Genomic DNA, 26,440 nt, shown 5'->3' on the forward strand with positions numbered 1-26,440 from the left:
AAATATTTCACATGCTGTGTATACATTTACTTATCTCCTTTCTCCTCCCTCCTGCTTTTTTTTTTTCCCCTTACAGCTTCTGATATGAAGAAGGATATAGAGTCTTTAATAGCCCAGGAAAAAGCAGAAATCGTCGCCAAGTATGAGAAGGTACCAGCCTCGTGCCTCTCCCCAGAGTGCTGGCTGGGGCTGAAGCTGTTTAATCAATTAGGAATGCATCAAATAAGAACTTTTGCCTCCCTGCATGCATCACCCCAGTAACCCTCATGTCATTAGGCTTCATGCCAGCTCTCTTCCTATGCATCCCCTCTCACTGCATCCCTGGAGTTTGTTGAGGGTCCCACATGTGCTCAGCATAGATACTGAAAGGTGCTGAGCTTCTGGTGCTTCAGTGCTCCCTTAACACAGGATGGCTTATGCCCAACAGCACCATTTTTTCTGGTATACAGCTTTCCCCAGCCTCTAGCAGAGGCACACATGGAATGCTGGATAGGCTGAACTTGGCCTGTTTTTCTCTTGCCTGCCTTTTATTTGGCTCTTCAGTGAAGGTTTTGCTCTCCTGGTTCTGTGCCTTTTATCATTCAGGAGAGAGGGATGTGGGCTTTGGGTGCAGGATACAGACACTGGGGCATTCCTGATGCTGGGACCAGCTCACAGGTGTCCTTTCCGCTTTCAGGGCAGACAGGAAGGAGTTCAGATTGACCAGTGGGAAGATGCTGATTTCACGCTCTACAAAGTTACAGACCGGTTTGGATTCCTGCAGTAAGTCCTCCTGCCTTCTCCTTTCCTCTCTGACCTTTGTGTGTGTGTGGACCACCCTTCTGCACGGAGCATGACTGGCCCAGCATCTCTCTCATAAGCTGCTCTGTAGCTTGGCTTGATCAATCCCAAATGCAGGAGGAAAGACTAAACAGGCCTCCTTCCTCAACTGTGCATGTCCACACACTGATGCTTTCAATCTGCTGCAAGACAAGGCTCAGAAATGGTTTCCTATCACAAGCCTGGAATTAGAAGGTGCAGGCTGATGCTCCTGTACCTCCATGGTGTGTCACAGAGGGAGGTCTTTGTGTTTGCACCTGATGATTCAGGGAGGTATAGGAAGAGACCAGACAAGATACCTGATCGTCTTTGGTTCCCTTAGGAAATCTCCATCCTGAGGAGAACATGAATTACATACACACCCTGTGCCTGGGAAGAATGCTTAAAAAGATCTATTTTTATTCTGATTCTGAACAAAAGTTATAATAGTGGGTGTTCTGTGTGCAGGAGGCAGGGGTTAAGCAATTGCTGTCCAGAAATTCGGCTTCCTCACCCTTTAAATTGCTGATCATGTGTGTACTGAAGAGGAGATATATGCCCAGGATTTCCAGTTATGTCCAGTGCTTGATTACCCCCCAGAGCTCCTGTTGGGTGGTGGGATTTTGGATGGTGCTTCCCCTGCCTCTTTGATACTGGGGACAGCTATAGGAAGTCCTGCACAAAGTCCTCAGGACACACCCCTCAGGTGTGTGAGGTGGTCTGTGAGCTGCAGCACCCTGTGCTCCTCCACACCCTTTCTTGCCCATGGAGTAACCAGTGACCCCTTGCTTTTCCAGCGAGCAGGAGCTGCCAACCCGCACCGCCTTGGAGGAGAAGGTGAGAGCTGCCAGCTCTGTTATCATGGATGTGGCATCCTTTTCACACCAGCTGGGGAGGGAATGTTTTTTGAGGAAACAAGTGAGCAAGTAAGAGGAAAGCAGGCAGCCAGCACCCACTGGTCACTGCTGCTCACCCAGAGGTGGAGACTCTGCACAATGCTCAGCTGTTGGAGCTTTTATTTTTCTGGGTCAAACAATTTCCCTCCTCCACATGGCACTGAAGAAGCACCTCCTGAAGCAATATTGGGCTTTTCCCTTTGATTCAGCACAGTGCTCAGCAGCTGTGGCTCGTAAAGGGGACTGCATGTGCAAGGGAATATGGTGGAAGTTGTAGGTAATGATCATCTCCCCTGAGATGAGAGCATGTCCTCTGTTAGGACCCTGCTAAATGAGATTGAATCATGTTTCTGCTGATCTGATACAGAATTGGAGTCTCTTGGCTGCTGGACCAGCGAAGGTTTTTATTGTCAGGGAATACTCTTGGGAATGCTTTCTCTATGTTAAGCCTGTGTGTCTTGTCATTTTCACCAATGCTGCTTTTAATTACCAAGTGCTGAAATCACCAGTTTATGCACACACATGTGGATTATTCCCATCCCTGATGTGAGGTCTTTGCACTGAAGTTTAAACATAAGAGAATGAAGTTTTGTGTTTTCAGGAGGCATCTCCTGGGGTGGTTTTTTTTCTTAAATTTGTCTTGTCTTTTCTTCTCCCTTGCACCAGCAAAGACAGCAGGAAATAGAACGTGTGGACAAGTGGCTTAAGATGCTGAAGAAATGGGGCAAATACAGAAACAGTGACAAGGTAAGGAGGAAAAGAAAGAGTTTATGTCTGGAAGAGTAGGTGTGATGGCTGTTTATGATGAGTCAGGCTTTCAAAAAGTCAGTAAAAAACCAGAGATCTCTGGAACATTGCCTGATTCTAGTTGTTAGTCTTAAATATTTTAAAGCTTTCCTAGAAATTTCTGGGTTACAAGTTGAGGTAGAAGTCCTGTTCTGACTTACATAGCTTTGAAAAGGATTTCCTGAATGCTGGTGCCATGTTTCCACTTCTGCTTCCCTGTGCAGGCAGGAGCACAGCAGGGATGTTTGTGTGCCCAGCTGGCTCCCTGCCCAGTGAGAGCTGAGGGCAGTGCACACCACAGGTCGCTTCTGTGCCTCCACCTCCCGGAAATGATGTGGGAGATGTCACTGATACGGCCCAGCTGATGTTCCTTGTAATTCTCCCTGGGGGGAAGAATTATTTGTCTAGAACAATACTTAGATTTTGCATTTTGCTCCTAGCTGTGCCTGTGAGAAGCCACTTAGGTATTATGTTGTGTACACCTGTCTGTGGAAATCAAGGATGGAGACACCAACATTATGTCTTGGCTTTGGTGTTAAAATGAACTCTGCACCAAACACCACTTCAAAACTGAATTGTTTTTAATAAATATTATCTGTTATATGTTTTTCTTACAAACCTCTTGAAACAAAAACCCCTTTGAACCTAATGACATGACCCTTTCTGGATAAGGAGAGGAGTGTCGTGTCTGAGCTGCAGAGGTGTGGCACTCTGCACAGGAGGGGGCTGAAGCCTGGCATTACCTTGCTGCCATGGCCTCTGCAGCCTTCGTGTTTAGCAGGAGGACTGGGATGTTTGGCTGTATTGCTTCTACCTCCTGCTGGGAGTCTTTGGGAGAAATTTGAGCTTGGTTAAAAGGCCTATGTTGATAAAAATACCTGTACAGCTGTAGGGACAGCATTGAGTAGAGCATCCTCCTTGCCCACTTACCAGGAGTCATGTCCAGTTCAGGCAGCCAAAGACCAGCTGTAGTCTCACTCTTAAAAAAAACCCAAACAAAACAGAAACAAAATCATCTTGTTGACAGCAGGGAGGGGGTGGAGGTGGGCTTGGGGTTTTATAATCCTTCTGTTCACTTCAGGGTGGTTCTAATTACTTGTTAATCAGTGCTGCTCCACAGGCAAAATCAGAGGCTCTCCTGTGACTTGGTTCTTTCTAATTAGAAGTTAATTGGTTAGTGACCTTGTGGGCAAACCACCAAATTCCAGTGGGGTATAGGGAATTCCTTCAGGTCCTGGAGGGTGTTAGGGGTGGGTAATGATGCGTGATCATAGCACACCTTGGCTTCCTGGGTCAGATGGTGGGGACAGGCAGGAACAGTAGCGATATCTGATCCCTATTTTGGATTTCCCTTGATAATTAGTGGGAGTGTTAAGCTGTAGCTGATGTCACTCAGATCTGCTGGATGGCAAAGGGTCAGACTGGCAAATGGGTTTTGAGGGTCTTTGGGTCAGAAAATCAGAAAGCTCTTGTAGTAGAATAAAAGCTGTTATAAACAACAGCCTGTAAATGGTCGATGACTCTCGGACACAGAGATGGCATTGTCCCGTGCTGGGAGACCGGAAATGGCCATCCCCTTGCCCAGCAAACAGAGAAGCAGTGCTTGGCCCCAAGCAGGGAAGGAGCAGTCTGCTGACCCTGGGGAGTAGAAAGGAGCTTTGGTTTCAGTCCTGTCCAGCCTAACACCCGCTGCCTTGCACTAAGGCAAGTGCAGGCTCTAAAGGCTGTAGCAGCCGCACACTGTTAAATGCAAAGACGATGAGAGGCACAAAAGAAGTGTGCTGCCTTTTAATAAAAGAAGTAAAATTAGGTTGTATCCTACACCTAGATGTGAAACCTCATGCTCTTGTGTCAGGTGCATGGAAGCTATTCAGATATTTCTGCTGCCACAGCTGGATGGAGTTCAACTGTGGCATTTCAAGGAACTTATGCTGGGATCACAGTCATGTCAGAGATCTGTGTGTTTTGTTCTAGCTAAAGTAAATGTGACAAGCCCTTGATCTGCTTTTTCTAAAGCAGAGTGGGTTGGTTTTGTTCCTTCTCTGAGCGCTCCGGCTGCTACATCTGCATTGCATGTTTCCTTCAGGTTTGTTTTCACCACTTGGCTGACATGATAGGAACTCAAATGTCACAAGACAGCCACTCTGTGTTATTTTAACAATGACTAAGGTGTCATCTTTGAAAAAATCCTCTTATTGAAAACAAGAACCTTCCCTTTGATGTTAATTTTGATATGCTGTGCTTTATTAGAGGGGAAAAAAAATCTGGTTGCAGGAGCCGCAAGCAGTTTCACAGGGAAGTTGCCCTGACTTTGACTCTGCTTGAATGATATAGAAACCCATATTATTTTCCAGACTGGGACTTCCTGGACTTCAGGGCCAACCTTTTCAGTCCCTGTTCATGTGCTGGAGCTTGCAGACATCTGATCATATCTAGTGCTTGATGAAGAGGGACTTAGCAAGCAAGCCTTTTTTTTTGCAGCATCTTAGTATGTGATCGAGGCTTAGGTAGTTGTCTCATCTTCCCGTGTTGTGAAATGTCAGCAGGTGGAGTGAGGTTGTGGACCCATGCAGGACATTGACCCCAAAGCAGCCACCTGTCAGTGGGCAAGAAAGCAGCTTTTTTTCAGAACCTTGGCATGAGCCATTGCCAGAGAGCAGCAGGTTTGGCTTTTTGTTCCCCCACCTGCAGCCTGTGTGCATCCTTGAGTGCTGCTGATTGCGGTCTGGGTCTTGTGACTGTCACAGATTATAGGAAATAGGGCTGGAAAAAAAGAGGGGGATCTTTTGCAGTTCCTTGCCTAGAATGGCCTGGCTAGGAACTGAAATAATTTCTGGCATAACCTGTTTCAGGAGGAGCAACAAATAGGATTATCTTAATTAAAGTAATGCCCTGGGGCTCCCTGTGCTCATCATTGCCTTAGATCTGTCTCTATCTCTGTTCTAGACACATTTTGTAACAATCTGATTTAATTTCAGTAGCAACATCAGCAAAGTGACACCCAACACAATTCCTCATATGGGTGGGGTTAGAATGACGCAGTGGTGCTGTTTACTGGCTGAACTTCCACAAGGGAAAGGGTACAAAAATAAAAGAGTCCATGAAAGGATGAGATTGTTTTGCAGAGTTAAGGTATGTCAGCCTGCAAAGATGTGCTAAACTGTGTTATTCAGGGTTCAGCACAGAGAGAGGCTCATGTGGTCTGTCTCCTCTTCACTGTGATTTGAACCCCAGTTTAAACACCAGCCTGACTCTGCTGGGAAGGTTAGGAAATGGCTGGTCCCATGTAAGAATCTACACAGTTCAGGCAGTACAGTTTTGCAGATTAAAAAGACTGTGCTGTGTGTGCTGCAGCAGAGGATAATTTATTCATCACAGCCCTGAAATGGATTTCAGCCAGAAGCCTCAGTCACAGGAGGAGGCTATGACCTCTGCATCATTTGCAAGTTGCATCTTGCTGCTGGCCATGTGGGATGGGACCTTTAGAGAGGGATGTCTTTGGTCATAGATGTCTGGTTTTTAGGCAAAGCCTGCCTTTGTGCAGGGGGGAAGCCTTGTCTCTGCTAAGGTCACGGGAGTGCAGGGCGCTTAATCCAGGGCATGCCAGCAAAGCGGTTTAGGATGAATCGGGGATCTGTATGGACTGACACAGACCCCCAAGAGTGAACAGTCTGCTAATGCCAGGGAGAGCCAGCAGACATTTGTTGTGCCAGGGCTGGCTCAAGTCAGATCTCCTGCCTCAAATGCCATGGGAAGGGTAGGGCGTTGTGTCTGGGAGCAGCAGCAGGGTGGATTTGCCTCCTTTTTTTTTTTTTTTTTTTCTTTTCTTTTTTTTTTTTTTTTTTTTTTTTTTCTTTTCTTTTTAATCAATTTTGGAAAGGCAGGTAGCATTTTCCTCTCCTCCAAAGGTAGCCTGGGCAATAACTCTAAATGCCTGCCCATGGCCCACTGGCTTTAGGATTTAAATTTGCCCCATCTTTGCTGGCATCCCATCAGGAACAGCTGCATAGGCTCCAGTTGCAGGCACAACAGCTAAGTTGGGAGCAGTCATTAACCATATGGAGAGAAAGCGATGCATGCTGATGTCCAGTCTGCCAAACATCCTGCATGGCCCTGTCATCAGTCAGCAGGCTTTGTGGTACTAAAAGGATATCCTCCACTCCAGGTGAAGATTTGCACAGCTCAGTTCCCCTGGTGCAACACTGGTAGAGGATGTGAAGAAGTCTTTTCTCTTTGGAAGGATCACTCTTTGAGCCCTGAAAGAATTGAGGAGGGGGGGACTGCCCCCACTTTAGGGTGTTGGAGACATATGCTGCATATATGGAAAGGCTTGAAAGATGTCACCATCCATACCCAAAATTTAGGTATTGCTCCTGCAGTCTCTTCCTGGTGATCCATGCACATGGCTGAGAAGTTAACAGTGACAGACTCCAAACTGAAGGTGAGCTGTAATGTGTATGTTCTGCTTCAAAAACCAACCCACCTCTTCCAAATCCTTTTTAATTTCTCTGTCTTTACTACTGCAAGAAGATGTTCTATCTATAAAGGCAGTGACTCCATGTCTCTTATTCAAGACTTGGAGCAATTGGTTGGGTACTTCTCAGAGGAGATTGCTGGTGGAGGAAGTTGGAGCTTAAGTCTGTACTTCCATAGTCTTCCCCATCCCATCTACCACAAAAAAAATATGTGGGCAGTGGAGAGATAGAGATGGGATGATGATGGCCTCTGTGCCATGAGCTGTGTATGTTAAAGCCTGGAGAGGGAAGATGATACTGGAGCAAAATGGGTCTATGGATCATGCATAGATGATCCTATGACAAAACCTGGAACAAGTTTTAGACACTGTGGTTTCAGTCCTTGGCTGACACAGCCTTACTACAGTGTCTTAAACCATTGCTTTGACCACCAGCATCTCCCTTTGTGAAGCAGAATGGTGTCAGTTCTTCTTGCCTGTGCATTGGTCTGTCAGCCTGCACAGGACATGATCTAGGTGCTCCCTTCCTATCTGTAAGGGCTGAGCTATCTATAAGAGACAAGAGAGTGACCTTGAGAGTTCTTTTTGACTGTCATGTGGTACAGGAGTTATCATCACATGCTGCCTTACCTCTGTCTTTTCATCCCATCATAAATACTGCTTGTATGGTAACTTCCCTGTTTTCCTTCAAGTTTCATGATGAAGAAAAGTTGCTCATTTTTTTCTGGGTGACTCACAGCTCTGAGCTTTCATCACTTTCATGTCTGGAGGTGGTGGGAGGAGGAAAGCCCTTGGATGAATAACAGGAAGGCATTTCATTTCAGTTCCATCTCAGCATGTTCCTTTAGAACTTGGGCAAAGAAAATCATTAGAGGCATTTACTATATGCCACCGAGGGTTGCACTCATTAAAGTATAACAATACCAGCTCTGGAAATTCAAAACAAAATTATTTCTTTCCCACAGACCTAAGTATCATCATATGCCTTGGCAGCTGTCAGTCAGTCTCTCATAATCCATTGGAAATAAGTAATCTTCTCTGAGTTAGTGTTCTTGTCAAAATTGGTACATATTCTAGTTTCCGCCTCAGCTTTTGCTTTATAAAGGCATGAGTGCTTGCAGGAGCCAGGCTTTTGTGGGCACCTACTACTTTGGGCATGTGGTTCATCTAATCCTGTTGCTTTGTGTCTCTTGATGCATTGCACTTCTTTCATCCTGATTTAATGACTCTTGGGAAATGGGTCTTTCATCTGTGGGGATGAATCTATCCCCCTTCAGATGAATCTGAAAGTTTGCTGTCCTTAGAAGCACCTCCTTATGTGAGTCTTTGTGTGTGCAGATGGTAAATTAGTGATGTCACACTTGAAATGCAGGATGCTGTTGAACAGGATGGTGGACTTCCATGGGCATGTCTTTCTGGTGAAGTTGCTTTTAGGGGGCACCTTTTATTTGGTGCATACAGAGGGAAGAACAGGATCTGGTAAAGGATTTCTGCAGGATTTGGGTCCTGGCTGTGCATTGGACCTTCACAGCTGTTGCTAAGCAACACTTGGGACAGAGCAAGCATTTGGGAAGTTCTGAGGATGGCGTTTTAAATGTTGAATGTCCATCACACTCTCAGAATCAGGATACATCACAGACAGTTTCTCTGTCAGAAGAAATACTGAAATATTCATTGTAATGGAGTGGAAAAGCATTCTCATAAACATCTGGTTCTTCTGGTCCTACAGAGTGATCTTGGCATTTACTACATTTATTTTACATACTTTTTTTGACCAGGACAATGGTGTTAGTTCTTTGCTGTCCCCTAGCCTGTCTGCTTGAAGCCCACCTCCTGTCTTTACCTCCTGGTCTTGTAATTCTTTAGGAAAAGGGCCTAAAAACCCATTCCTGTGTTTTGCTCTTGATATACAAAATGCTGCCACAAAGTCAGTAAGGAAATCAGGAGTGTTGGTTTGTGCTCATGGAGACTGTGAGCCAGCACAGTGCCATGGTTATGGTCTTCATGTCCCTTGTGGGAGGTTGGTCTTAAAAAAGTCAGGTTGCAAATTAGAGCTGGTGGTGCGAGGTGTGTCTGAAAGAAGAAGCAAGAGAAGCAGGTGTTTAGCTGGGAGTGGCAATGGCAATGTGGCAGGCCCACATCCAGAAAACTTTCTACTAGGATTTTGTGCTTCCCTGGGGATTGCAGTCCTTCTCTTACATCAGCCTGAATTGCATGAAGCAGAGCACCTTATGGAAAAAGAAGAGGCATTTTGTAGGTGGTTGGATGCATTTGTTCCAGGCAGTGACAGTAGCTCCAGTTGATTGCCGAGTTGGGCACTGCTCTTCTCAGCTCCAAGCTCATTCTCATGACTGAAATCTGTCCCTTCCCAAGGAATTGCCTGGTTCTGAGGGAGCACCATGAGGCAACATAAATGCCCTCCATGGCTGGAGCCTTGGGCATGTGCCACAGGTTCTTCAGTGTACCCAAGGGTCCTTAGGAATTTGGAGGAGCGCTACAGTGGGTTTTGTGGTGCAGCTGCAAGGCATTGCACTGGTAGGATGAAGGAAAGTATTCAAAAAAGGATATTTTTCTTTCTTATGAAGCTTTTTCTTTTAATGAAAATAGTCAGTAATGGAAAAGAAACTCTTCTGTTTTCCATTGAAATTTAATGGGGGCTTTATGACAAGAAAAAAGAAAGAAGCATCTGTGAGATGAAGTGAACAAAAACCTCTCTCCTATGAAGACAGGTTCGGCCTGAAGAAGAGAAAGCTCTGAGGAGACCTCAGTGTAGTCTTCCAGTACTTAAAGGGGGCTTATAAAAACAAGGGAGAATGACTTTTTACACAGGCAGATAGTGATAGGACAAGAGGCTGCGTTTTTAAACTAAAAGAGGGCAGGTTTAGATTACATGTAAGGAAGAAATTCTTTACTGTGAGGGTGCGGAGGTACGGAACAGGTTGTCCAAAGAAATTGTGGATGCCTCATCCCTGGAAATGTTCAAGGCCAGGTGGGGTAGGATTATGAGCAGTCTGGTGTAGTGAAAGTTGTCCCTGCGCATGGCAAGGGTATTGGAACTAGATGATCTGTAAGATCCTTTTCAGCCAAACTGTTCTGTGATTCTGTGATTTTGACTGAGTAGTTGTCTGATGGATGCAGGTACTCAGCTCATCCATCAGATCGGAGGTGCCCTCTCTGTGCCAGCAAAGGGAGAGGAATTGATTGCCTGGGGTGTCTGCTCAGATGGTTGATTATCTACAGCAGCAAACCATGGAGAAAATGTGTTTGCCACCAGCAGGACCCAGCTGACTTTGCACGTGTTTTCCTCCCTGCAGATGTGCCGACGTGTGTACAAAGGGATCCCGCTTCAGGTGCGAGGCCAGGTCTGGTCACTTCTGCTGGATGTCGACAAGATGAAGAAGGAGAATGAAGGGAAATATGAGGTATGGGCTCTACCTGGCAAAGATGGCAGGAGCAAGGTGATAGGGAGGTCAGATTGGTTGATGAAGCTGGTCTAGTGAGGACTGAAAATGCAAAGGGTATCAACTCTTTGTCCATGGGTTTCTATTAGGCTGGAGTCTTTTAGCATGTTAGCTGGCTGCTTTATATAATATGCTGGTTCCATTTATTCTGCTGGAAGTGAGGACCAAAGCTGCTGTCATATTTAGAGAAAGATGCAGGGAAGCGTGAAGGGAAGCCTTCCATAGGCAGCGTGTGGAAGCCCTTGGTGGATAATTAACTTATTTTCCAACTTGCATCATGTACCAAGGTGAGGATCAGGGTGTTGTGGAGACAATTATTTTTCAGAGGCAGGAGATTGAGTGCTGCTTCCAACAGGCGTTTCTAAAAACCCCTGCCTATTAAGCAGATGATGCTAACACTCATTATAGTTAGTCAAGCGTGGATGTTACTGGTGAGGTGCTGTGGGGATGGAGGGGCTGGGCTTACTGCAGTAAGCACAGATAAGGAAGCTCTCCCAGCATGCAGATTCAAATTGTGCTCCCTCCCTCAAAGCTGCGCTGCACAGGCAGAGAAGCAACCCAAACAAATGAAAGTCACAAGGAGTTCATCTGTGCTCCAAAGGGGTCTGTGCTGAACAGGAGCTTTGGAGCTAATAGGCTTTGCTGGATGCAAACCCTCTACAAGATCATCTTAATCTACCTCTTCTTTGGTGCTGCCTGCTGCCAGTAATTAGCTCTCTCCTAATTTCCTCCAGGAGAGGCTCAGTGCAGGTCCTGGATGAGGGGTTTTGCTTTCAAGAAGGGACTAAGCCTCAGCCTTAGAATTGTGTCCTGGAGGGACTGGTTCCACGGCCACCCCATTTCTCCTTGGGGCATAACCCATGGCACAAAAGCCTGAAGGCTACCATGGGGCATTACACGCTTGCCTTTGATGTAGGTGTGATGCTCTGCCTTTCTGGGGTTTGCTAGCTGCAGCTAGAGGGCTTGAGGAGAGCTTGAAAAGGCAGCAGGAGAAACATACTGGCCATGGGGCAGAGCAGAGGCATCCTGGCTTTTATCCACTGCTTGGTACAAGGTCTTTGGGATGGGACTTCCAGCTCTGCTCTGCCCCCAACTTGCAGGACTCACAGCGCTTGCGAGCTTGAGCGTCTGTGGAGCCCCCAGGTTATTTACACTAGGGATAAAAGGAGAACAGCCCAGCCTGTGTTTCTTTTTTAATGCCTGCACAATTAGTAAAGCTCCTGGGTGCATGGAGGTGACAAAGTGCTGTGTGACCTACCTGCTATTCATTTGCAATGATTTAAAAATACCCAAAGCAGGGTATTTACAGCCTTTGGGAGATTTCTGTGTTGTTTTGGCCGGGAAAACAAGAGGGCCTTTAGCAGGAAAATTTGAACTGAAGTGACCCCGTGCACATGAATAGTCATATTCTCTCAGGTAGTCTGCCTGCTTTATAGAGGGCAAGGAGCCATAGGATACAGATGCCACAGTATTTACAGCAGGCAAATTATGCTGTTCATCAGATCTTCCATCATCACTTTTATCCTCACTTGTCCTGTGCAGGCAGTAATTCCAAATAGCCCCTCTACTGTTGCTCATCCGTACAGTTGCTCTTAAGGTTGGAGTTAATATTGCCAAAATGCTGTGACTGTCCTAAGTGTTGGCTGTGCTGGGCACATGTGGATGCTAATGACCTTCTGATGTTCCCCAGAGCTGATGTGGCCACCTTGGGAGGTCAACAGCAGCCTGGAGGCGCCTGGTATCAGGCTGATAAGCATTCATAGGATGGCAGCTGCTGGAGCAGATGATAAGTATCTGTGCAGATGTTCTATTTTCTGTCTCCTCTGTGAGCCAGGAGGGGTCCTGACCCTAGGCTCAAGGCAAGTTGGGCTTGCTGCTCATCTCTGCTGCCTCCAACTTGCTGGTGAATCTCAGCACTGCTTGAAGACAGTCACAAAATGTATTTTCTTCATGCAATTAACCCTGGAGACATTAAAGGAGGAGGGCATGATCACTGGTGGTATCTAAATGCTGTGAGATGAGATGCTTAGCTATAGTGGTCCTTGCCTGCAGTACAGAGAGTACAGAGCTGAACAGTGGGTTGAAAATGGGACTGCAGTGAAACTTGTCCATGGAGCATCTTCATCTTGGGGCTCTGAGGGCACAATTGGTTGAGGTGGTCTTAAACTTTCATTTGAATTTCCATTTTTTTTTTTGCAGTGGACTTCAGTCTTTTTCTTTGTGATGCTGCCTTAAATGATTAGCCAGCTGCGGGGGGGACATGGGGATTCTTGGCTTTGAGTTAACTTCTGTTCTGGACTCTGCCAGATTCTTCGAATTTGTACCAGTCCAAGAGAATATTCCAGGACTGCTTTTAAGGAGTGGAAACTCCTTAAATTGAAGATGATTCTCTTCTGCAGGGAAAGCAGTAGTTGGAGATCACAGAGTCTGTCATAACAGTTTGGACTTTATTATGATTGAGCCTCTGAAAAGCTGAGAGTGCTGCATACATCTGTGTATTAGTTCCTTAAGGATCAACAGTGCTCTCAGTGCTTTATGACAGACAGCCAGGCAGAGAAATCAAAATAAATCAGAGTGGAATTGAATTGAAAAAGTTTTAGATTCTGAAAACTCAGTGTCTGCATTGGAAGATGGGCAAAGGCTGGGTTGGCAGCTGCTGCTGTGTTAGTGTGTGAGTGCAGGGTCATCCCCTTCTCCCTGGGCCAGCAGCACAGACAAGGAGTCAGGGGCTCACCTCCAGGCTGCAGTTCATTGCTCACTGCAGGACATCAGTGTCCTCTGCTCTGGATAGCTCTGTGCAGCTCTCAAGCTGCCACTCCTGCTGCAGTGGAGACAGATACAGGCTTTCTCACTCAGTGGAGAGAGGTACAGGCTGAGATCGTGTGTGATTCCTCTTGTCTGCCCTTCTCCCTTCCAGCAAATGAAAGAACAAGCAAAGAGTTTTTCCTCGGAAATCAAGCAGATCGATTTGGACGTTAACCGCACCTTCCGAAACCACATCATGTTTCGGGATCGCTACGGTGTGAAGTGAGTATGGAAGGCTTCTGTGGCTAATATGGGCAGTCATGCCAGTGCCTATATGAGGGATGAGCTGGATGGGACAGCCAGCAATCCCCTGGCTCAGAGCAAAGCCATCTTTGCCTTCTCCTCAAACCACCACCACACAGTGTGACCAACAGGTGCTGGACTGCTGATTCTCTTCAGAGAGGTCCACACTGGGACAGGCTCAGCCCCAGTTCTTGAGCCAAGCAACAGCCTGTTGCAGTACCTTGTCCCCCAGGGGTCACAGTTGCAGAATGCTTGGTTTGGGATGATGGGGTGATCTCATCGGGATCTGGGAGAGATGGGGTCTTCACGACAGGTGGGGTTGGAATGATTTGATGAAGTGACTCTGTCAATTGGGATAAGTCACACCTGGCTGCCCTACACAGTCTCCAAGGAATGAGCTTTTTGGTTCTGTGCGCGCTGCTCCTTGCAAAAGCCTTTAGTACCAGCTGGTTGGGTGTTTTCAGAATCTTCACTCTCTGTGTGTATGCACTGGTGTGCTCATGAAGCTGGAGACCTCATGCTCAGGTGTTTTAATATCCTTGTTTCTCCCCAGGCAACAGGCACTCTTCCACGTCCTGTCAGCATACTCGGTTTATAACACTGTAAGTAGTAATTCCAGTTAACATGAAGAGCATTGTGCTTTATATATATTTTATGTATATATGCATGTGTGTAAAGATTCAAAGAAAAGCTTTATATGAGTGTGTATTTGTGTAAACATATGTATTTTCATGTGTATATATATGTAATAAATACATATTTAGCCAGTGGTAATTCTAATTTTAAGTCCTAATAGTGGGTTGTACGGAGAGCTGCAAGACTCTTGGGCAGCACAAAAATCTTTTCACAGTTGTTTCATTCCCTTGTTCATTTTGTCACCTGGTAAATGACATCTGGCAGATTTAGTTTGGGCGAGTGTCAGCAAAGAACAAGGGATTGCCCTTTGGCTTTTCGGCACCATTAGTCTTCTGGCAGTCTGTCATGTTTCTGCCTTCTTGTCTTACACCAAATGGCATCCTTGTTGAAATCACTTATTTACTACAGCAAACCAGTCATTTTTAGCTGAAGGACACATGCAGAATAAGCCAAAATTAGCAGCTGAACCTGCTGTCTCCACCTCCAGGAGGGAACAGTTATCCCAGAAGATGCTCAGGGGGTTAGTTAAGGAACCTCCCTCATGCCAGATAAATACTTACCAGATTTATTTACTGTTTAATTACTTCAGTGCTCATATGGCTGAAGGAATCCAAAACAGCATTGGAGCCACATGCTGTTTGTCATCCCAAATATAGATTGGACATAAGGAAGACATTTTTTACAATGAATGTGGTGAGGCATGGAAATAATTGCTCAGAGAAGTTGTGGATGCCCTATCCTAGAAGTATTCAAAGTCTATTTGGATGGGGCTTTAAGCAACCTGGTCTGGTGGAAGCTGTCCCTGCCCATGGTAGAAGGGTTGGATGAGATGATCTTCAAAGGTCCTTTTCCAGCCCAGACTACTCCATGAGTCAGTGACATGGTAGATGCTGTTGACATAGGGGAGCTGTGAATTTGGACATAAGCAGTAAAGACTTTGAAATGGGACAAACCTTGGAAGAGAAGAGGGAAGTACAGGCAGCTTTAGCATTGTGGTAGGCTTTGCCAGCATGGCAGCACGTGTGCCCCTCTTGACTGTTGCAGGAAGTGAGCTACTGCCAAGGGATGAGCCAGATTGCAGCCATCCTGCTGATGTACTTGAACGAAGAGGATGCGTTCTGGGCGCTGGCACAGCTGCTCACCAACCAGCGCCACGCCATGCACGGTAAGGCTGGGCTGGGGGGTGTCTGGCAAAGGAAGGGAAGATTGTTCAGGTTGGTCGGTAGAGCTTTGTTTCTCCTCACATATTTGTTTAATTAAAGTGGATGAGGCTTAACTACTTGTGCAGCCTGACTAGGGAGCTAAACTTCACTCGTGGAGGCAGACAAGTTCTTATAAAAAAAAATGAGTTTTATCCACCTGAGCTTTAGCGCTCAGTAATTAACACTTTCACAGAAGTGCTGTTCTCCCTCCAGGATACCTTGCCCTTGGCAATCAATTAACTCAAGGTTATGAGTTTATAAGAAGTCTCAGAGAAGTACATCCAAGAGTATCCACACTAAATGTGGATGTAATTCCACTAAATGTGTGATGTATTACTTTGCTTCAAACACATTAAAGATCCTTTCATCTTACTTGGGGTTAGCAGTAATCCATGCACAGAGTGTTATTTCATGGGCAGAGAGCTAAACCTTATGGCTTATAACTTTGGACAGTCTTAAATGTGTGTCCCATTAGATAACAGGGCACTGCACAAGCTTATGGTGTTCAAACATCTTCACCTTTTCTCTGAACCTTGGTAAGCACTGAGGTGTGTTCAGAGAGCTCTTGGCCAAGCCAAATTGCAGGCAGGCAGTGAGAGCTGTGTGGGCCTGATCCATGGAGCTAGGTGAGAAGGACCAGCTGGGCTTGGTCTGAGGCTCCTGTTGCCCAGATGGGGTAAGGAGTCACCTCTGGAAAGAAAGGTGTAAAGGAGGTAGCTGGGCACCCTGTGTTTCAGCCAACCTCAACGGGCAATGCAAGAGATGAGTTTATAGAAAATCAGACTATCCATGTCACTGCTGCAGACCTTTCCTGATTTTTTTTTTTTTATTTCTCTTGTCTTCTCTTGTTAAGGTTTTTTCATCCCTGGGTTCCCGAAGCTGCAGAGGTTTCAAGCCCACCACGAGCAAATTTTAAACAAACTGTTCCCCAAACTGAAGAAGCACATGGTATCTCTTTACTATCCGTCTTACTATAATAATGCTACATTTTAATGATTAAGCAGTTCATATAGTGTTCTGCTAAACAGATGCACAGATGAACACATTTCTAACCATACAGGACTGCTTCAACTGCAGAGGCAGGCATTTATTAAATGGGTTGCCCAAATCTTGCTGAGGTGAATGGTAATCATTTGCTTGCTGGTCATCATTAGTGGAGGGACTGCTAAAATTTAAAAGCTTCCCTAGGAGAGCCTGGCAGGAAGGCTTACAGAGCCTGCAGCAGGAAGAACAGCAGTGAGGCTGGCTGTGTTCTTACACCAGCTGCAAGGCCCAGAGGCTGGTGCTGCTCTGTCTGGAGTCTTATTTCAGTAATTATTAGCTCCAAGTGCTTTGCTGTTGTTTTAACTCAGGAGCCCCATAAGATTTTCTGGATGTTTTGTTGCTTGGGCATGTCCAGTTGCTTTTCTCTCTAGCAGATGGTATTGGCCCATTTGGTGGCTGCAGGAGTATCTGCAGGGCACACTGACTCCAGTCTAATGTCCAGGCCACTGTTTGGCAGCACCTGCTCTCCCACCTTTTTTTTTTTTTTTTTTTTTTTTTTTTTTTTGGCCTTGCCCCCCTTTGCATTTGGTGTAGACAGTTGGTGTTCAGTGGCTAGACTCCTAAAGTTTTTTTAGGCTCCCAAGGGGCTTGGTGGCCCCCATCTCCAGCAAAGGTGTTTGTATTACCATCATCTGCAACAGCTCTTGCTTCATGCTGCAAATGGTTGTAAAAGCAAAACAGAGCCATATTAGGTTTTCACTTAATTATAGTCATGGGCAGGGGAGGGGATGGTAATGACTTGGAAAGCTGCTCATTCCTCCTGGTCACGTCAGCTCTGCACACATCCTAGCACTGGGCACCAGATAGAAAAGTTTTAGACCAGGGTGGTGATGATGAGGATTTTAAGAGTTTTCCTTAGCCTGTCAGGCCGTCCTGCTCCTGCAACAGCCATGCCATGTAAATGAGGTGGTGCTTCCAAAGCTGGCTTGACTGTGCTCCAGGAGGCTTGCATGGGAATTGCTATGGAAACAAAAATGGTAGTCTGCAAGGAGTGAGTAGTTTTGGTTCCTGGCAGGTTTTTATAAAACCCTGGAGTAGGTATTAGGCCAGAAAAGCTTCTCCCAGAAACCCCTTTCCAATGCTTTGGCTGAAGTCTGGCCACATCAAGGATCAGGTTGAATGGATGTCTTGGGCAAAGGACCAAAGCAGGGCTTCAACAGTGGTTTTTAAAGCAGGGGCTTTGTTGGGAGATCAGAGAATGAACTACAGCCACATCCTGCACCCAGACCCTAGAATAAGTCAACCAACCAACCTCCCTCAAAGCCTTATGAGCTGCTTGAACCTCCAGTAACCAGCCTGGTGAAATGCCTGTCTCTCTTTTCTGTCTTTCCCCAGGATAAGGAGCAAATGACTACCGGGATTTACACAACCAAGTGGTTCCTACAGTGTTTCATTGACCGGGTAAGGATGCTCTGGGGTTTTTTTGCTGCTCTGCTGTTTGCATGCATGGTTAATCTGCCTGTGTTTTTTTGTAAATGCCATACTTTGAAGAAGATGTTAATAATTTATAAGGTGGGATATTATGCACACTCTCATAAGGCAAAAAAATTAATAAGGGAGAAGTTAAAAATAACTGCATGTCACTGATGACAAGCCAATTCCTGCTGCCTCATCACAAGCAGTTGCAGGGAGATGGCTCAGCATCAGCAGTATAAACTTCAGAGTCGGGAGAGATCTTCCTCTTGCCCACTGGCACTGCTGCAAAGGCAATTAACCTCACTTTGGCTCTGGAAACAATATAGAAAGAAGAAGAGCTGGGGGCACAAACCTCAGCAAATAGCAGTGCAGGAGCTGCAGGCAAAGGAGCGGATTGGGACTGAAGACATGTTGAAGTGTGAGAAAGTTACCCTGATTTGTCCAGAGCTAATTGAGTAGTCCTGAGCCAAGACTACTTTATTTTTAGGGTCAGCATTGTGCTTACTGGACTTGAATGCAGTGTCCAGACTTGCTAATATTCAAGACGTCTCTGTGCTCTAGTCTCAATTTTCTGCTGCTCTGTGTTCTATGAAACAATGGATAGCCTCTTCCCCTCAAGAGCAAACTCACTGCTTTTGCCACTAAAAGTTGTATAAATTGCAAAATCCCTTTAACTGCAGTAGCATGTGGTAAGAGCTGCAATGGTCAGTTGTGCCAAACTCTGGAGAGTCAGTGCAGTATCCTAAATTTGAGCCCAAAGGTCTCAGTAGGATTAATATTAATTTCTGTGTTGGTTAGGTGCCTTAGATCTTTGCTGGGAGGTATGGGCTGCTCCATCACTTTGGGTATCAGTTCAGTCCTGTTAGTCAGATTTGGTCTGGGTGCAAATGAAAACCTCTTGCTGAGGTGTTTTTAGCAGGCAGAATTAATCCTGTGTATAAGAAAGACCTCTTCTTTGGACACCAGATGAATGATTTTTTTAATGCTTAGTGATGCATCATTGGGCTTTCAGACCTATCCCATAAATAGTCCTTCTGGGAAATCCAGATGGATACAGGAGTTGTTTTTTGCACTCACAAGGCTGAAAGATGATGGTATGTCCTCCAGGGTAGGGAAATCCATATGCTAGTGTGCTTGTGAGGGAAGTTTCTCTTTTTTCTGCATTCATGGATGGATTTTAAATATTTCCCTGGCCACCCAAGTTCATTAGCTTTAAGGTAAAACCACAGATGATAAAAGACGTTTTTTGTGTTTTAGATGAATTCCTGACTTGCAAAGCCTGTTGTGTGTTTTGGTGCAAGATAATGCAGTGATGGCAGCAGCCTCTGTTTCATCATGCCATTTGTGACTTGTTTTTATGTTTGAAACAGACCCCATTCACTCTGACCTTGCGGCTGTGGGATATCTACATCCTGGAAGGGGAGCGGGTGCTGACAGCCATGGCTTACACCATCCTCAAACTGCACAAAAGTAAGGTCCCATCTGACTGCATCCCCTGTGGCTGTGGTGACACCATGCTGGGCCACCCTTGTGCTGCTGACCTGAAAAGCTTTGCTGGCCACTTCCATCTTCTTGGTGTCCTGTGCTGGCCACCAAAGGCACAGTCCAGGGGAGGAAACGAGATGCCACAGAGGTTGACTTGGTGTGCTCAGCACACAGAAACCACACCTGAAATGCTCCCAGCTGTGTCTTCCTATGTACTATGCCCCACAAATTGCTTTTAAGAGCAAGACAGACAGCAACCCATCTGTCTGCAGAACTTTATGTGGTGGCTCAACTGAAAAGTCTGTAGAGGGACACCTAAAGCCATTAATACACTTCTAAAATTATCAAAATTTGGTTTTCTTGCATTACATTAAGGCAGTGATGTTTCTGCCTCGAGATCTTTGTAACTTTGAATCCCTTCACTCCAATAAGTCAATAGCCTTGCTGTGTCACTCTTTTGGCCTTCATCTGGGGCAGGAGAGTGTGATGAGAACCTTTGGGCCAGCAGAATTTATGGGACTGCATGTGTTGGCTTCTGCAAACAGTCACCCTGATCTTCCTTCAGTTAAATGAAGAATGGGCTATCCAGAAATAAACCTTGAAATACCCTATTTGTCTGCAAAAGGTGGGAAACTGGCAGGCAGGCAGATGTTTAAGTTTGGCTGTGAAATCTTACCTCCCTGAGGAATGTGTAGTGCAGGTTGGCATCTCTTCCTACAACCCATTCCTGCCTGTATCCCACCTGTCTGCAACCTTTTTTGCTGTAAGGGCCAGCAACTCTTCCTGCATCCCTGCCTGCTGGCTGGTGCAACTTGGCATCCCTGGCTGGTGGTTGCAGCTGCCGGCAATGGTTGTTCAGCCTGACGCTCAGGGCCTGTCTCATGGAGCTTTTCCTCCTCCTAGAGGCATTGATGAGAACTTCCAGAAATGTCCCAAAACCTGCATCCTCATCAGCACAGCTTCAGGCCCTGCCATTGTCCTGCAACTGAGAAGCTACTGCTCAGGTGGCATGGATATATATGTGTATTGATGACCCTGAGCAGTAGTGGTAAGGTGGGAGAGAGGCAAAAGCGTTCTGTTTATCTCACTGTGGAGTGGGAACAGCAACAGCAACAGAATCCCAGATAAAACAAAAGTGTGGTGTAACTCACACTTGTGCTACCTTGAAATTTGTCTGTGCCACTGCCATTACTCCTTTCTCCCATCCCCCAGAGCGTTTGCTGAAGATGACACTGGAAGATTTACGTGAATTTCTGCAGGAGAAAATTGCTGCTTCCCTGCAGTACGAGGACGATGCTGTCATTGAGCAGCTGCAGGTGTCAATGACTGAACTGCGCAAGATGAAATTTGACCTGCCCCCACCAGGTGGGTAGAAGGGAAGGTGGGCACCCCAGCAGGTACCAGAGCATCCTGCTCATGTGGCTGGGAGCCAGGGCAGCCCAAAGTGGCTGGTGTCTGTTGTGTGGAAGCATCTGTCTTCCTCACATTCAGGGCATGCAAAAACAAACTGATGCACAGTTTGGGTTTTATTTTGTTTTCTCTGCTTCCAATGCAGCAAAGCCTGAGGAGTTTCCAAGGAAACCCCTGGGCCTGGAGCTCTCCCTCAACCTAGTAGCCATAAAGGAAAACGCAGCAGTCAATGGCCAGAATGGCCGGGTGGGTGAGCACACTCCAGACAAGGAGCCCCATCCCCACAGAGTTCCTGGCGCACCAGGAGGAACAACAGTGCTGGAAACAAGGATTCCCACCTTCGAGGGTAGTGAAGCAGCTGAAGCAACAAACGTGCCTGTTTCAAGTGGGCAGCCACCGGATGAGGAGGGTCAGGTGGAGCCCATCGTGGACGGGCAGCCATCATCTCTTCTGAAGGCAAGCGAGACGCAGGCCCAGCAACACGTCCTGCCCATGGTCCTGCTTCCAGAGCAGCCTCTTGCTCCTGGCTGTGCCGTGGTGGACCATGGAGTCTCCCTCCAGGCCCCAGTTGAGCACTGCTCCTTAGACTCCTCTCTCGAAAACAGGCCAGCTCCTTCTGACTCCAGCATCACGGAGCTTTCTGCTGCAGACCAGGCAGCGTGGCAGCCAAATCCCACTGCCCCGCCAGGGGGAGAACAGGCATCTTCCCTGAGCAGAGACGCAGTGCTCGAAGCAGCCCCCCATCCTCTGCCAGCCAGCTGTCAGCAGCTCTCCCGCACGTCACAGAGCGATGGCTCCCCCGAGAGCGAGCACGGGGAGGAGGCGGCGGATGACAGGCACTGCGGGGCGGTGCTGCTGGACAAAACGGGCCTGAAGCGCTCGGCATCCAAAGCTGCATCCACAGGAGAGCTCCTCAGCCTGCAGGACAACGGGCTGGGCAGTGCCAGCAGCACCAGGCGCTGGCCCGAGGCCGTGCTGCCCGCGCACAGGCAGGCAGGGGGCAGTGTGCCTGTCTTGTCTAGCAGAGAGCCGGAGGCAGCAGGGCTGGCCGAGGGCTGCCCCGCCCAGCGGGCACCGTCCCCTGCCACGGAGGGGAACAGCCCCTACGTCGTTATCAAAACCACCACTCCCCTCCACGTGGCCCATGCCACAGAGCAGGACTTCTTGAACAGAAAGCAGATGGCATTGCCTCTGTCAGAGACTGGACATCCCCTGCCTACCACCTCCATGCTGCCACCTCTTACATCAGACCCAGAGGAGGTAGAGGCCCAGAAAAGCCTCCAGAAACCATTAAATGCACTGAAAGCCCCACGCCCCCCGCTGAGCCCCAAACCAAAATTACCGCCGCAGGTTGCCAAATCCCGCTCAGAGAACAGTTTCCTTTCAGGCTCTCCTTCCCTGGCAAAGCTGCCCAAATCAGTGACGTTCTAGTGGGATGGGGAAGGGGAGGTTAAGAGAGAAGAAGTGGGTTCTGGAGAAGCACCCTTGCCCCATTTACAGGATCCACTTCTGTCAGCAGGGCTGTCGGGGTTACAGCACAGCACCATTGCACGTCAAGCTGTGCTTTGGTACGAGTGCCCAGCAAGGAGACAAAGTGGTGGCCACCAGCACTAGGAGACACCAGCAGATTGGATTTGCATGTTTCCTATGGACAGATTGGAAAATGCTTTCATTATTTTGTTCCTCAAAGCTCCCCAAGCCCCATCACTTGGGGGAAGAAGCAGGGCTGGTGCATTTGTTGCGTGTTTTCTCTTGCTCCTGTCTGCTGTGGGAACCCATGACCAAGCAAGCAGGCACAAGGTGTTGGAGTCCAAAATGCTTTCTTTAAAATGCCCCATCAGTGCAGCCACAGCATTGCTTTCAAAGGCCTTTGTAGCAATAGATCTTTATTTCATTTCCCAGACCTGCAGCCACAGGCAGCAGAATTTCCAGGCAGTGCCATGGCATCCTGGCAGGACACAGGCAGCCCGCTGCCCCCTCTATGCAATTCCACAAAGCAATGCCCATCTATATCTGGCTCCTGCTGCTGTGGTGGATGGTGTTCAGAAGGACAGATTTAACAGCTGCTGCGTCCCTGGGACATCTCCTTGGTGTCACCCCAGTCAGGGGCTGCCAGCAGAGTGGTTCTTTCCCAGGTTCTCAAGGTGACAAGGACAGTGATGAAGGCAGAGCCTGGTCTCTCAGGCTGAGTGCCCTTTCTGCTGGCCTTTCCTTCACAGGGCCAGTGCGGCGAGCAGGCTCGCTGCCTTTCTGTTCCCAAAACAGGAAAAGGGGCTGCTGGCTCAGGAAACCTGCCTGCACTACCAAGCCGCTGGAGGTGTGATGGCGTCTAATCACAGTGCCCCAGATAAGTCCACTTTTGCTTTGAGTAAGTTAAGTGTTGGAGTGGAAAGGTCATAGGAACTGGGGAAGGGAGAGCACATCACCCAGAACCTGATCTTAGCCCTTCTGGTTGAGCTCACACAGAATTAACAACAGGAAGGAAACTTGGACATGATGGGTGCCCACATGCCCGCTTGCCCTTTATGTACCAAGTCCTAGAGGCCTGTCCATCTCTTCCTCATCCCAGGGTGCTGCTGCTGCACAGCCCAGGCCATTGGCTGGAGGTGTGGAGGGATCTGAGGAGACACCCCATAGAAAGAGCTGGTCCAAAATTCTGATTCCAGCATCTACTTCACCCCTAGAGGTGAAAGGACTTCATCAGGAAGGCAGATGAGTGAAAAAGCAGGAAGTAGTCCAGATATGCTGGATTGGACTTCACTGTCCAGAAGGGGTAGCTGCAAGTGCCACCTTAAGTGGGACTGCAAGTGAGATTCCCATTCCTTCAACAGTGAACCTGGGAAAAAGCTCCTTTAAGTTCTAAGGAGACTTTGAAAACTAGTTTTTTATCTCACAGGCTGCTTTAATTGCATAACCTGATCTAAAGCCTACCTGAAAGCCCAGCAGAAAACTTCCACTAGATTACTTTGTGGGTTTCAGGAGCTGGATTTGATGATCCTGGTGGATCCCTTCCAGCTCAGTATATTCTATGGTTCTATGATTTATCAGGGTTTATTTTGCCTTGTGTACTTGTGGTTTATGTTTGTAGCAGGGAGTGTCAAAAGGATTTTTGGATGTAGCCAGCCAGACCACAGCATCCTCAGCTTTCATTGGAACCCCAGCTCTGTCCCAGGCCCCATCTTCCACTGAGCCTCCAACCTTGCCCATCCTCTCCCTCTGCAGAGCAGGGATAACCCTAATAGCTACCTCGCAGGGGTGTTGTGAGGAGTCAAGCGTTGCTGTTTGAGGAAAAGTGCTCTTTGAATGTTCAGTGTTTGTGTTTTGAGACACCACACGTCCTTTCTAGGACAATGGTGCTTGAATTGTTTTTAATTTAGAGTATGTTTTTTCTGTAACAGTGCATAGTTAAAACGTATTTGTGTGTTAAAATACCTGAGCAGTATTTCAGGGCAGATATCCATTGCCTTTTGCTAGCAGCCCACTGGCTGGAGGAGCTCACTGGGAAGCAACAAGAAGCATCTGAGAGCTGTTGGCCACATCTTGGTTTCGCTTTTGTAGCTTGGGGCTCTGTCCTCTCCTTGAAGCCTACACAGGACACCTTCTTACAGATCTGATGCAAGAGCTGATACCTCTTTCCCCTTTTTTTTTAACCCATTTTCCCTTGTTTCAGGCACACAGCCTTTGCACATCATGTTGCTTGTGCAGCCAGACTCCTCACACAGTGTATCTGGGATGTTTTGCAGTATTAACATTTAAAAAGATGGTTTGCTCTAATTTTGGAGAGCTGTCAAATGCATGGCATTTGGTGCATGATGTTCAACATGCATTTTGATGGGGCAAGGGGTGGGGGTTGTCCTGCCCTCCAAGCCCTAATAGGAATGAGCACAGCAAGGTCCTCAGTCATCATCTTCAGGTCTGGGGAAACAACCAGCAATGTTCATTGCTGTCCTTGGTGTGATGCTCTTATTTGAACATGTCAATGCATGATCCCCAAGGAGATACCCACTCCTGTCTCCTCCTCTGCCTCTTGCTGCAGACAAAGCTGCAGCCATGGTGGGTCTGTGGCAGCAAGGCCTGGCCCAATCTCAGCTCTTTGGCTGGGAATGGGAAGGGAAGGACAAGGATGAGGGTGGCAGCTCAGCGGGACAAATTACCTAACCCAAGCCACTTGCAGCCCTGCCCACCCCCCTGCCAACAGTCTCAACCCCTTAGCAAAAACCACTCTTACTGTGAGCAAACGTGGGAAAGCAGCTCCCCCATCTTTGCCCTTGCAGCCCTAAGACAACGCTGTGGGTTTGGGTTCTTTAGGTTTAGTTTGTTTTTCTTTGTGTTGTTTGTTTGTGATAGAGCACTTTGACTGGCTGCAGCACTGGCAGGCAGCAGGAGCCACAGGACCCAGCCCAAGCAGGGGCTGGAGGTTGAGGTTAGGGTTTCTTGGCCATGCACTTTGAGAGCCTGGCTACCATCTGCTTTCCTTTTTATTTGCTATTCTTGTTTACAGCGTGGAACGCTTCTTCCATGACTCTTTCTAATGTATTAGAATTATTACTTTTAAGAAAAAAAAAAAAATTTATGTCTGCTTTGTTGTTTGTTCAGCTTGGTTTTTTTTAAAGGAAGGGGGGTTTGGGGAAAAAAAAAGTCAATCATTCCTTTTTATGCTGATCCAGACTGTCCAGAGTGTTTGACGCTGTGTTTTACTTGGTTGTAATAATAATGGTTAAAGAAGTTCAGCATAATTTCAGACTCCACAAGGTTTCTTGCAGATCAGAAGCTGCACCAAGACTGGTTGCCTTCTGATGACTTTTAGTTTGGTTCACTGGCTTCAGCTGTAACGGGTCCATCCTGCTCCATCTCTGCTTTCCTCCCTGATTTTCTACTGTAATTAAATACAGGCATTGCCAGCAGCAGTGGAAAGAAAAATGCTCCTTTCTACTTACCACAGTCCTCTTCCCCCTGAGCAAAGGGCAGCATCCCTTCTGACACACAGCTGCTGATCAGCAGCGCTGCTGAAGCTTGTTTTTTGGCCAAGATTTTGTGTTTGGAATTTATTTTCCTGCCTGTAGGCAGTGTAGGGAGGGTTGGACAGGATGGGGAACGGGTGGACACAGATCTTTGCACAGTGGGTGGGTGGGTGCAACTCACACTCGTGAGTCAGGGCTGAGTCACGTTTACTGCAGTCACTGGGAACGTAAGGTGGTGCTGCTGACAGCTGAAGATGCATTTTAAAAAGCTGTGAGTGAGCAGTACCTCTGACACACCCCAGATTTCATGGCCAGGGCTTCCTGGGCTTAGATGACTCTGAAGCTGTTGCCTTTGAGGTGTTAAATGTGAGCAGTGTTCTGGCTCCCCTGAGAGAAAGCTGCTGCTTGGTGTTAAGCAGCATGTTTACCATAAACACAGGGTGTCTGTCTCTGCCAGAGTAGGACAGAGGGCACAAAGACTGACAGTAGATGGAGAGGCCAGAATTAGCTAAATGGAACCCTACGATTTAAGAGCAGTGCCTGAAATTGGCAGCCCCATGTGTCTGTCACCCATGGAGTGCTGTAGGCTGGTTTTCCTGCTTTTGTCACTGCCCGGCCTCGCCTAAGAGGTCAAACAGGAACAAAAATTGCTCTCCCGTGCCCTTAAATTAGCTCATTTATATTAACTGGTTAAAACCTGGTCTGAAACACCACAGAGAAACAAAAAGCCCCATCACCACTCAACACCACAGTGTTTACTGGTACAGAAGCAACCTGAGGATGCAGCTTGTGGCACATCTCCTGTGCCATTTCACACTGGACA

The 26,440-nt window shown here is 47.2% G+C and overlaps 1 protein-coding gene across 2 annotated transcripts in view; it reads left to right on the plus strand.

Moving 5' to 3' along the window:
• LOC310910586 (USP6 N-terminal-like protein) overlaps nucleotides 1-25,236 on the plus strand; it is a 75,695-nt gene extending 50,459 nt beyond the window's left edge. For both annotated transcript variants that reach the window (XM_083863418.1, XM_083863419.1), the window contains 13 exons: nucleotides 77-150; nucleotides 677-762; nucleotides 1,596-1,635; nucleotides 2,361-2,441; nucleotides 10,269-10,376; nucleotides 13,333-13,442; nucleotides 14,017-14,065; nucleotides 15,144-15,264; nucleotides 16,155-16,249; nucleotides 17,681-17,746; nucleotides 19,132-19,231; nucleotides 20,459-20,611; nucleotides 20,802-25,236. In XM_083863418.1, the coding sequence (XP_083719544.1) occupies nucleotides 85-150; nucleotides 677-762; nucleotides 1,596-1,635; nucleotides 2,361-2,441; nucleotides 10,269-10,376; nucleotides 13,333-13,442; nucleotides 14,017-14,065; nucleotides 15,144-15,264; nucleotides 16,155-16,249; nucleotides 17,681-17,746; nucleotides 19,132-19,231; nucleotides 20,459-20,611; nucleotides 20,802-22,087 (2,361 nt within the window). In that variant the 5' untranslated portion in view covers nucleotides 77-84 and the 3' untranslated portion in view covers nucleotides 22,088-25,236. The remainder of the gene's footprint in view (nucleotides 1-76; nucleotides 151-676; nucleotides 763-1,595; nucleotides 1,636-2,360; nucleotides 2,442-10,268; nucleotides 10,377-13,332; nucleotides 13,443-14,016; nucleotides 14,066-15,143; nucleotides 15,265-16,154; nucleotides 16,250-17,680; nucleotides 17,747-19,131; nucleotides 19,232-20,458; nucleotides 20,612-20,801) is intronic.
• The last annotated feature ends 1,204 nt before the right edge of the window (nucleotides 25,237-26,440 follow it).

Source organism: Zosterops lateralis (assembly GCF_965231275.1).
Source record: "Zosterops lateralis genome assembly, chromosome: 6".
NCBI lineage: Eukaryota > Metazoa > Chordata > Aves > Passeriformes > Zosteropidae > Zosterops > Zosterops lateralis.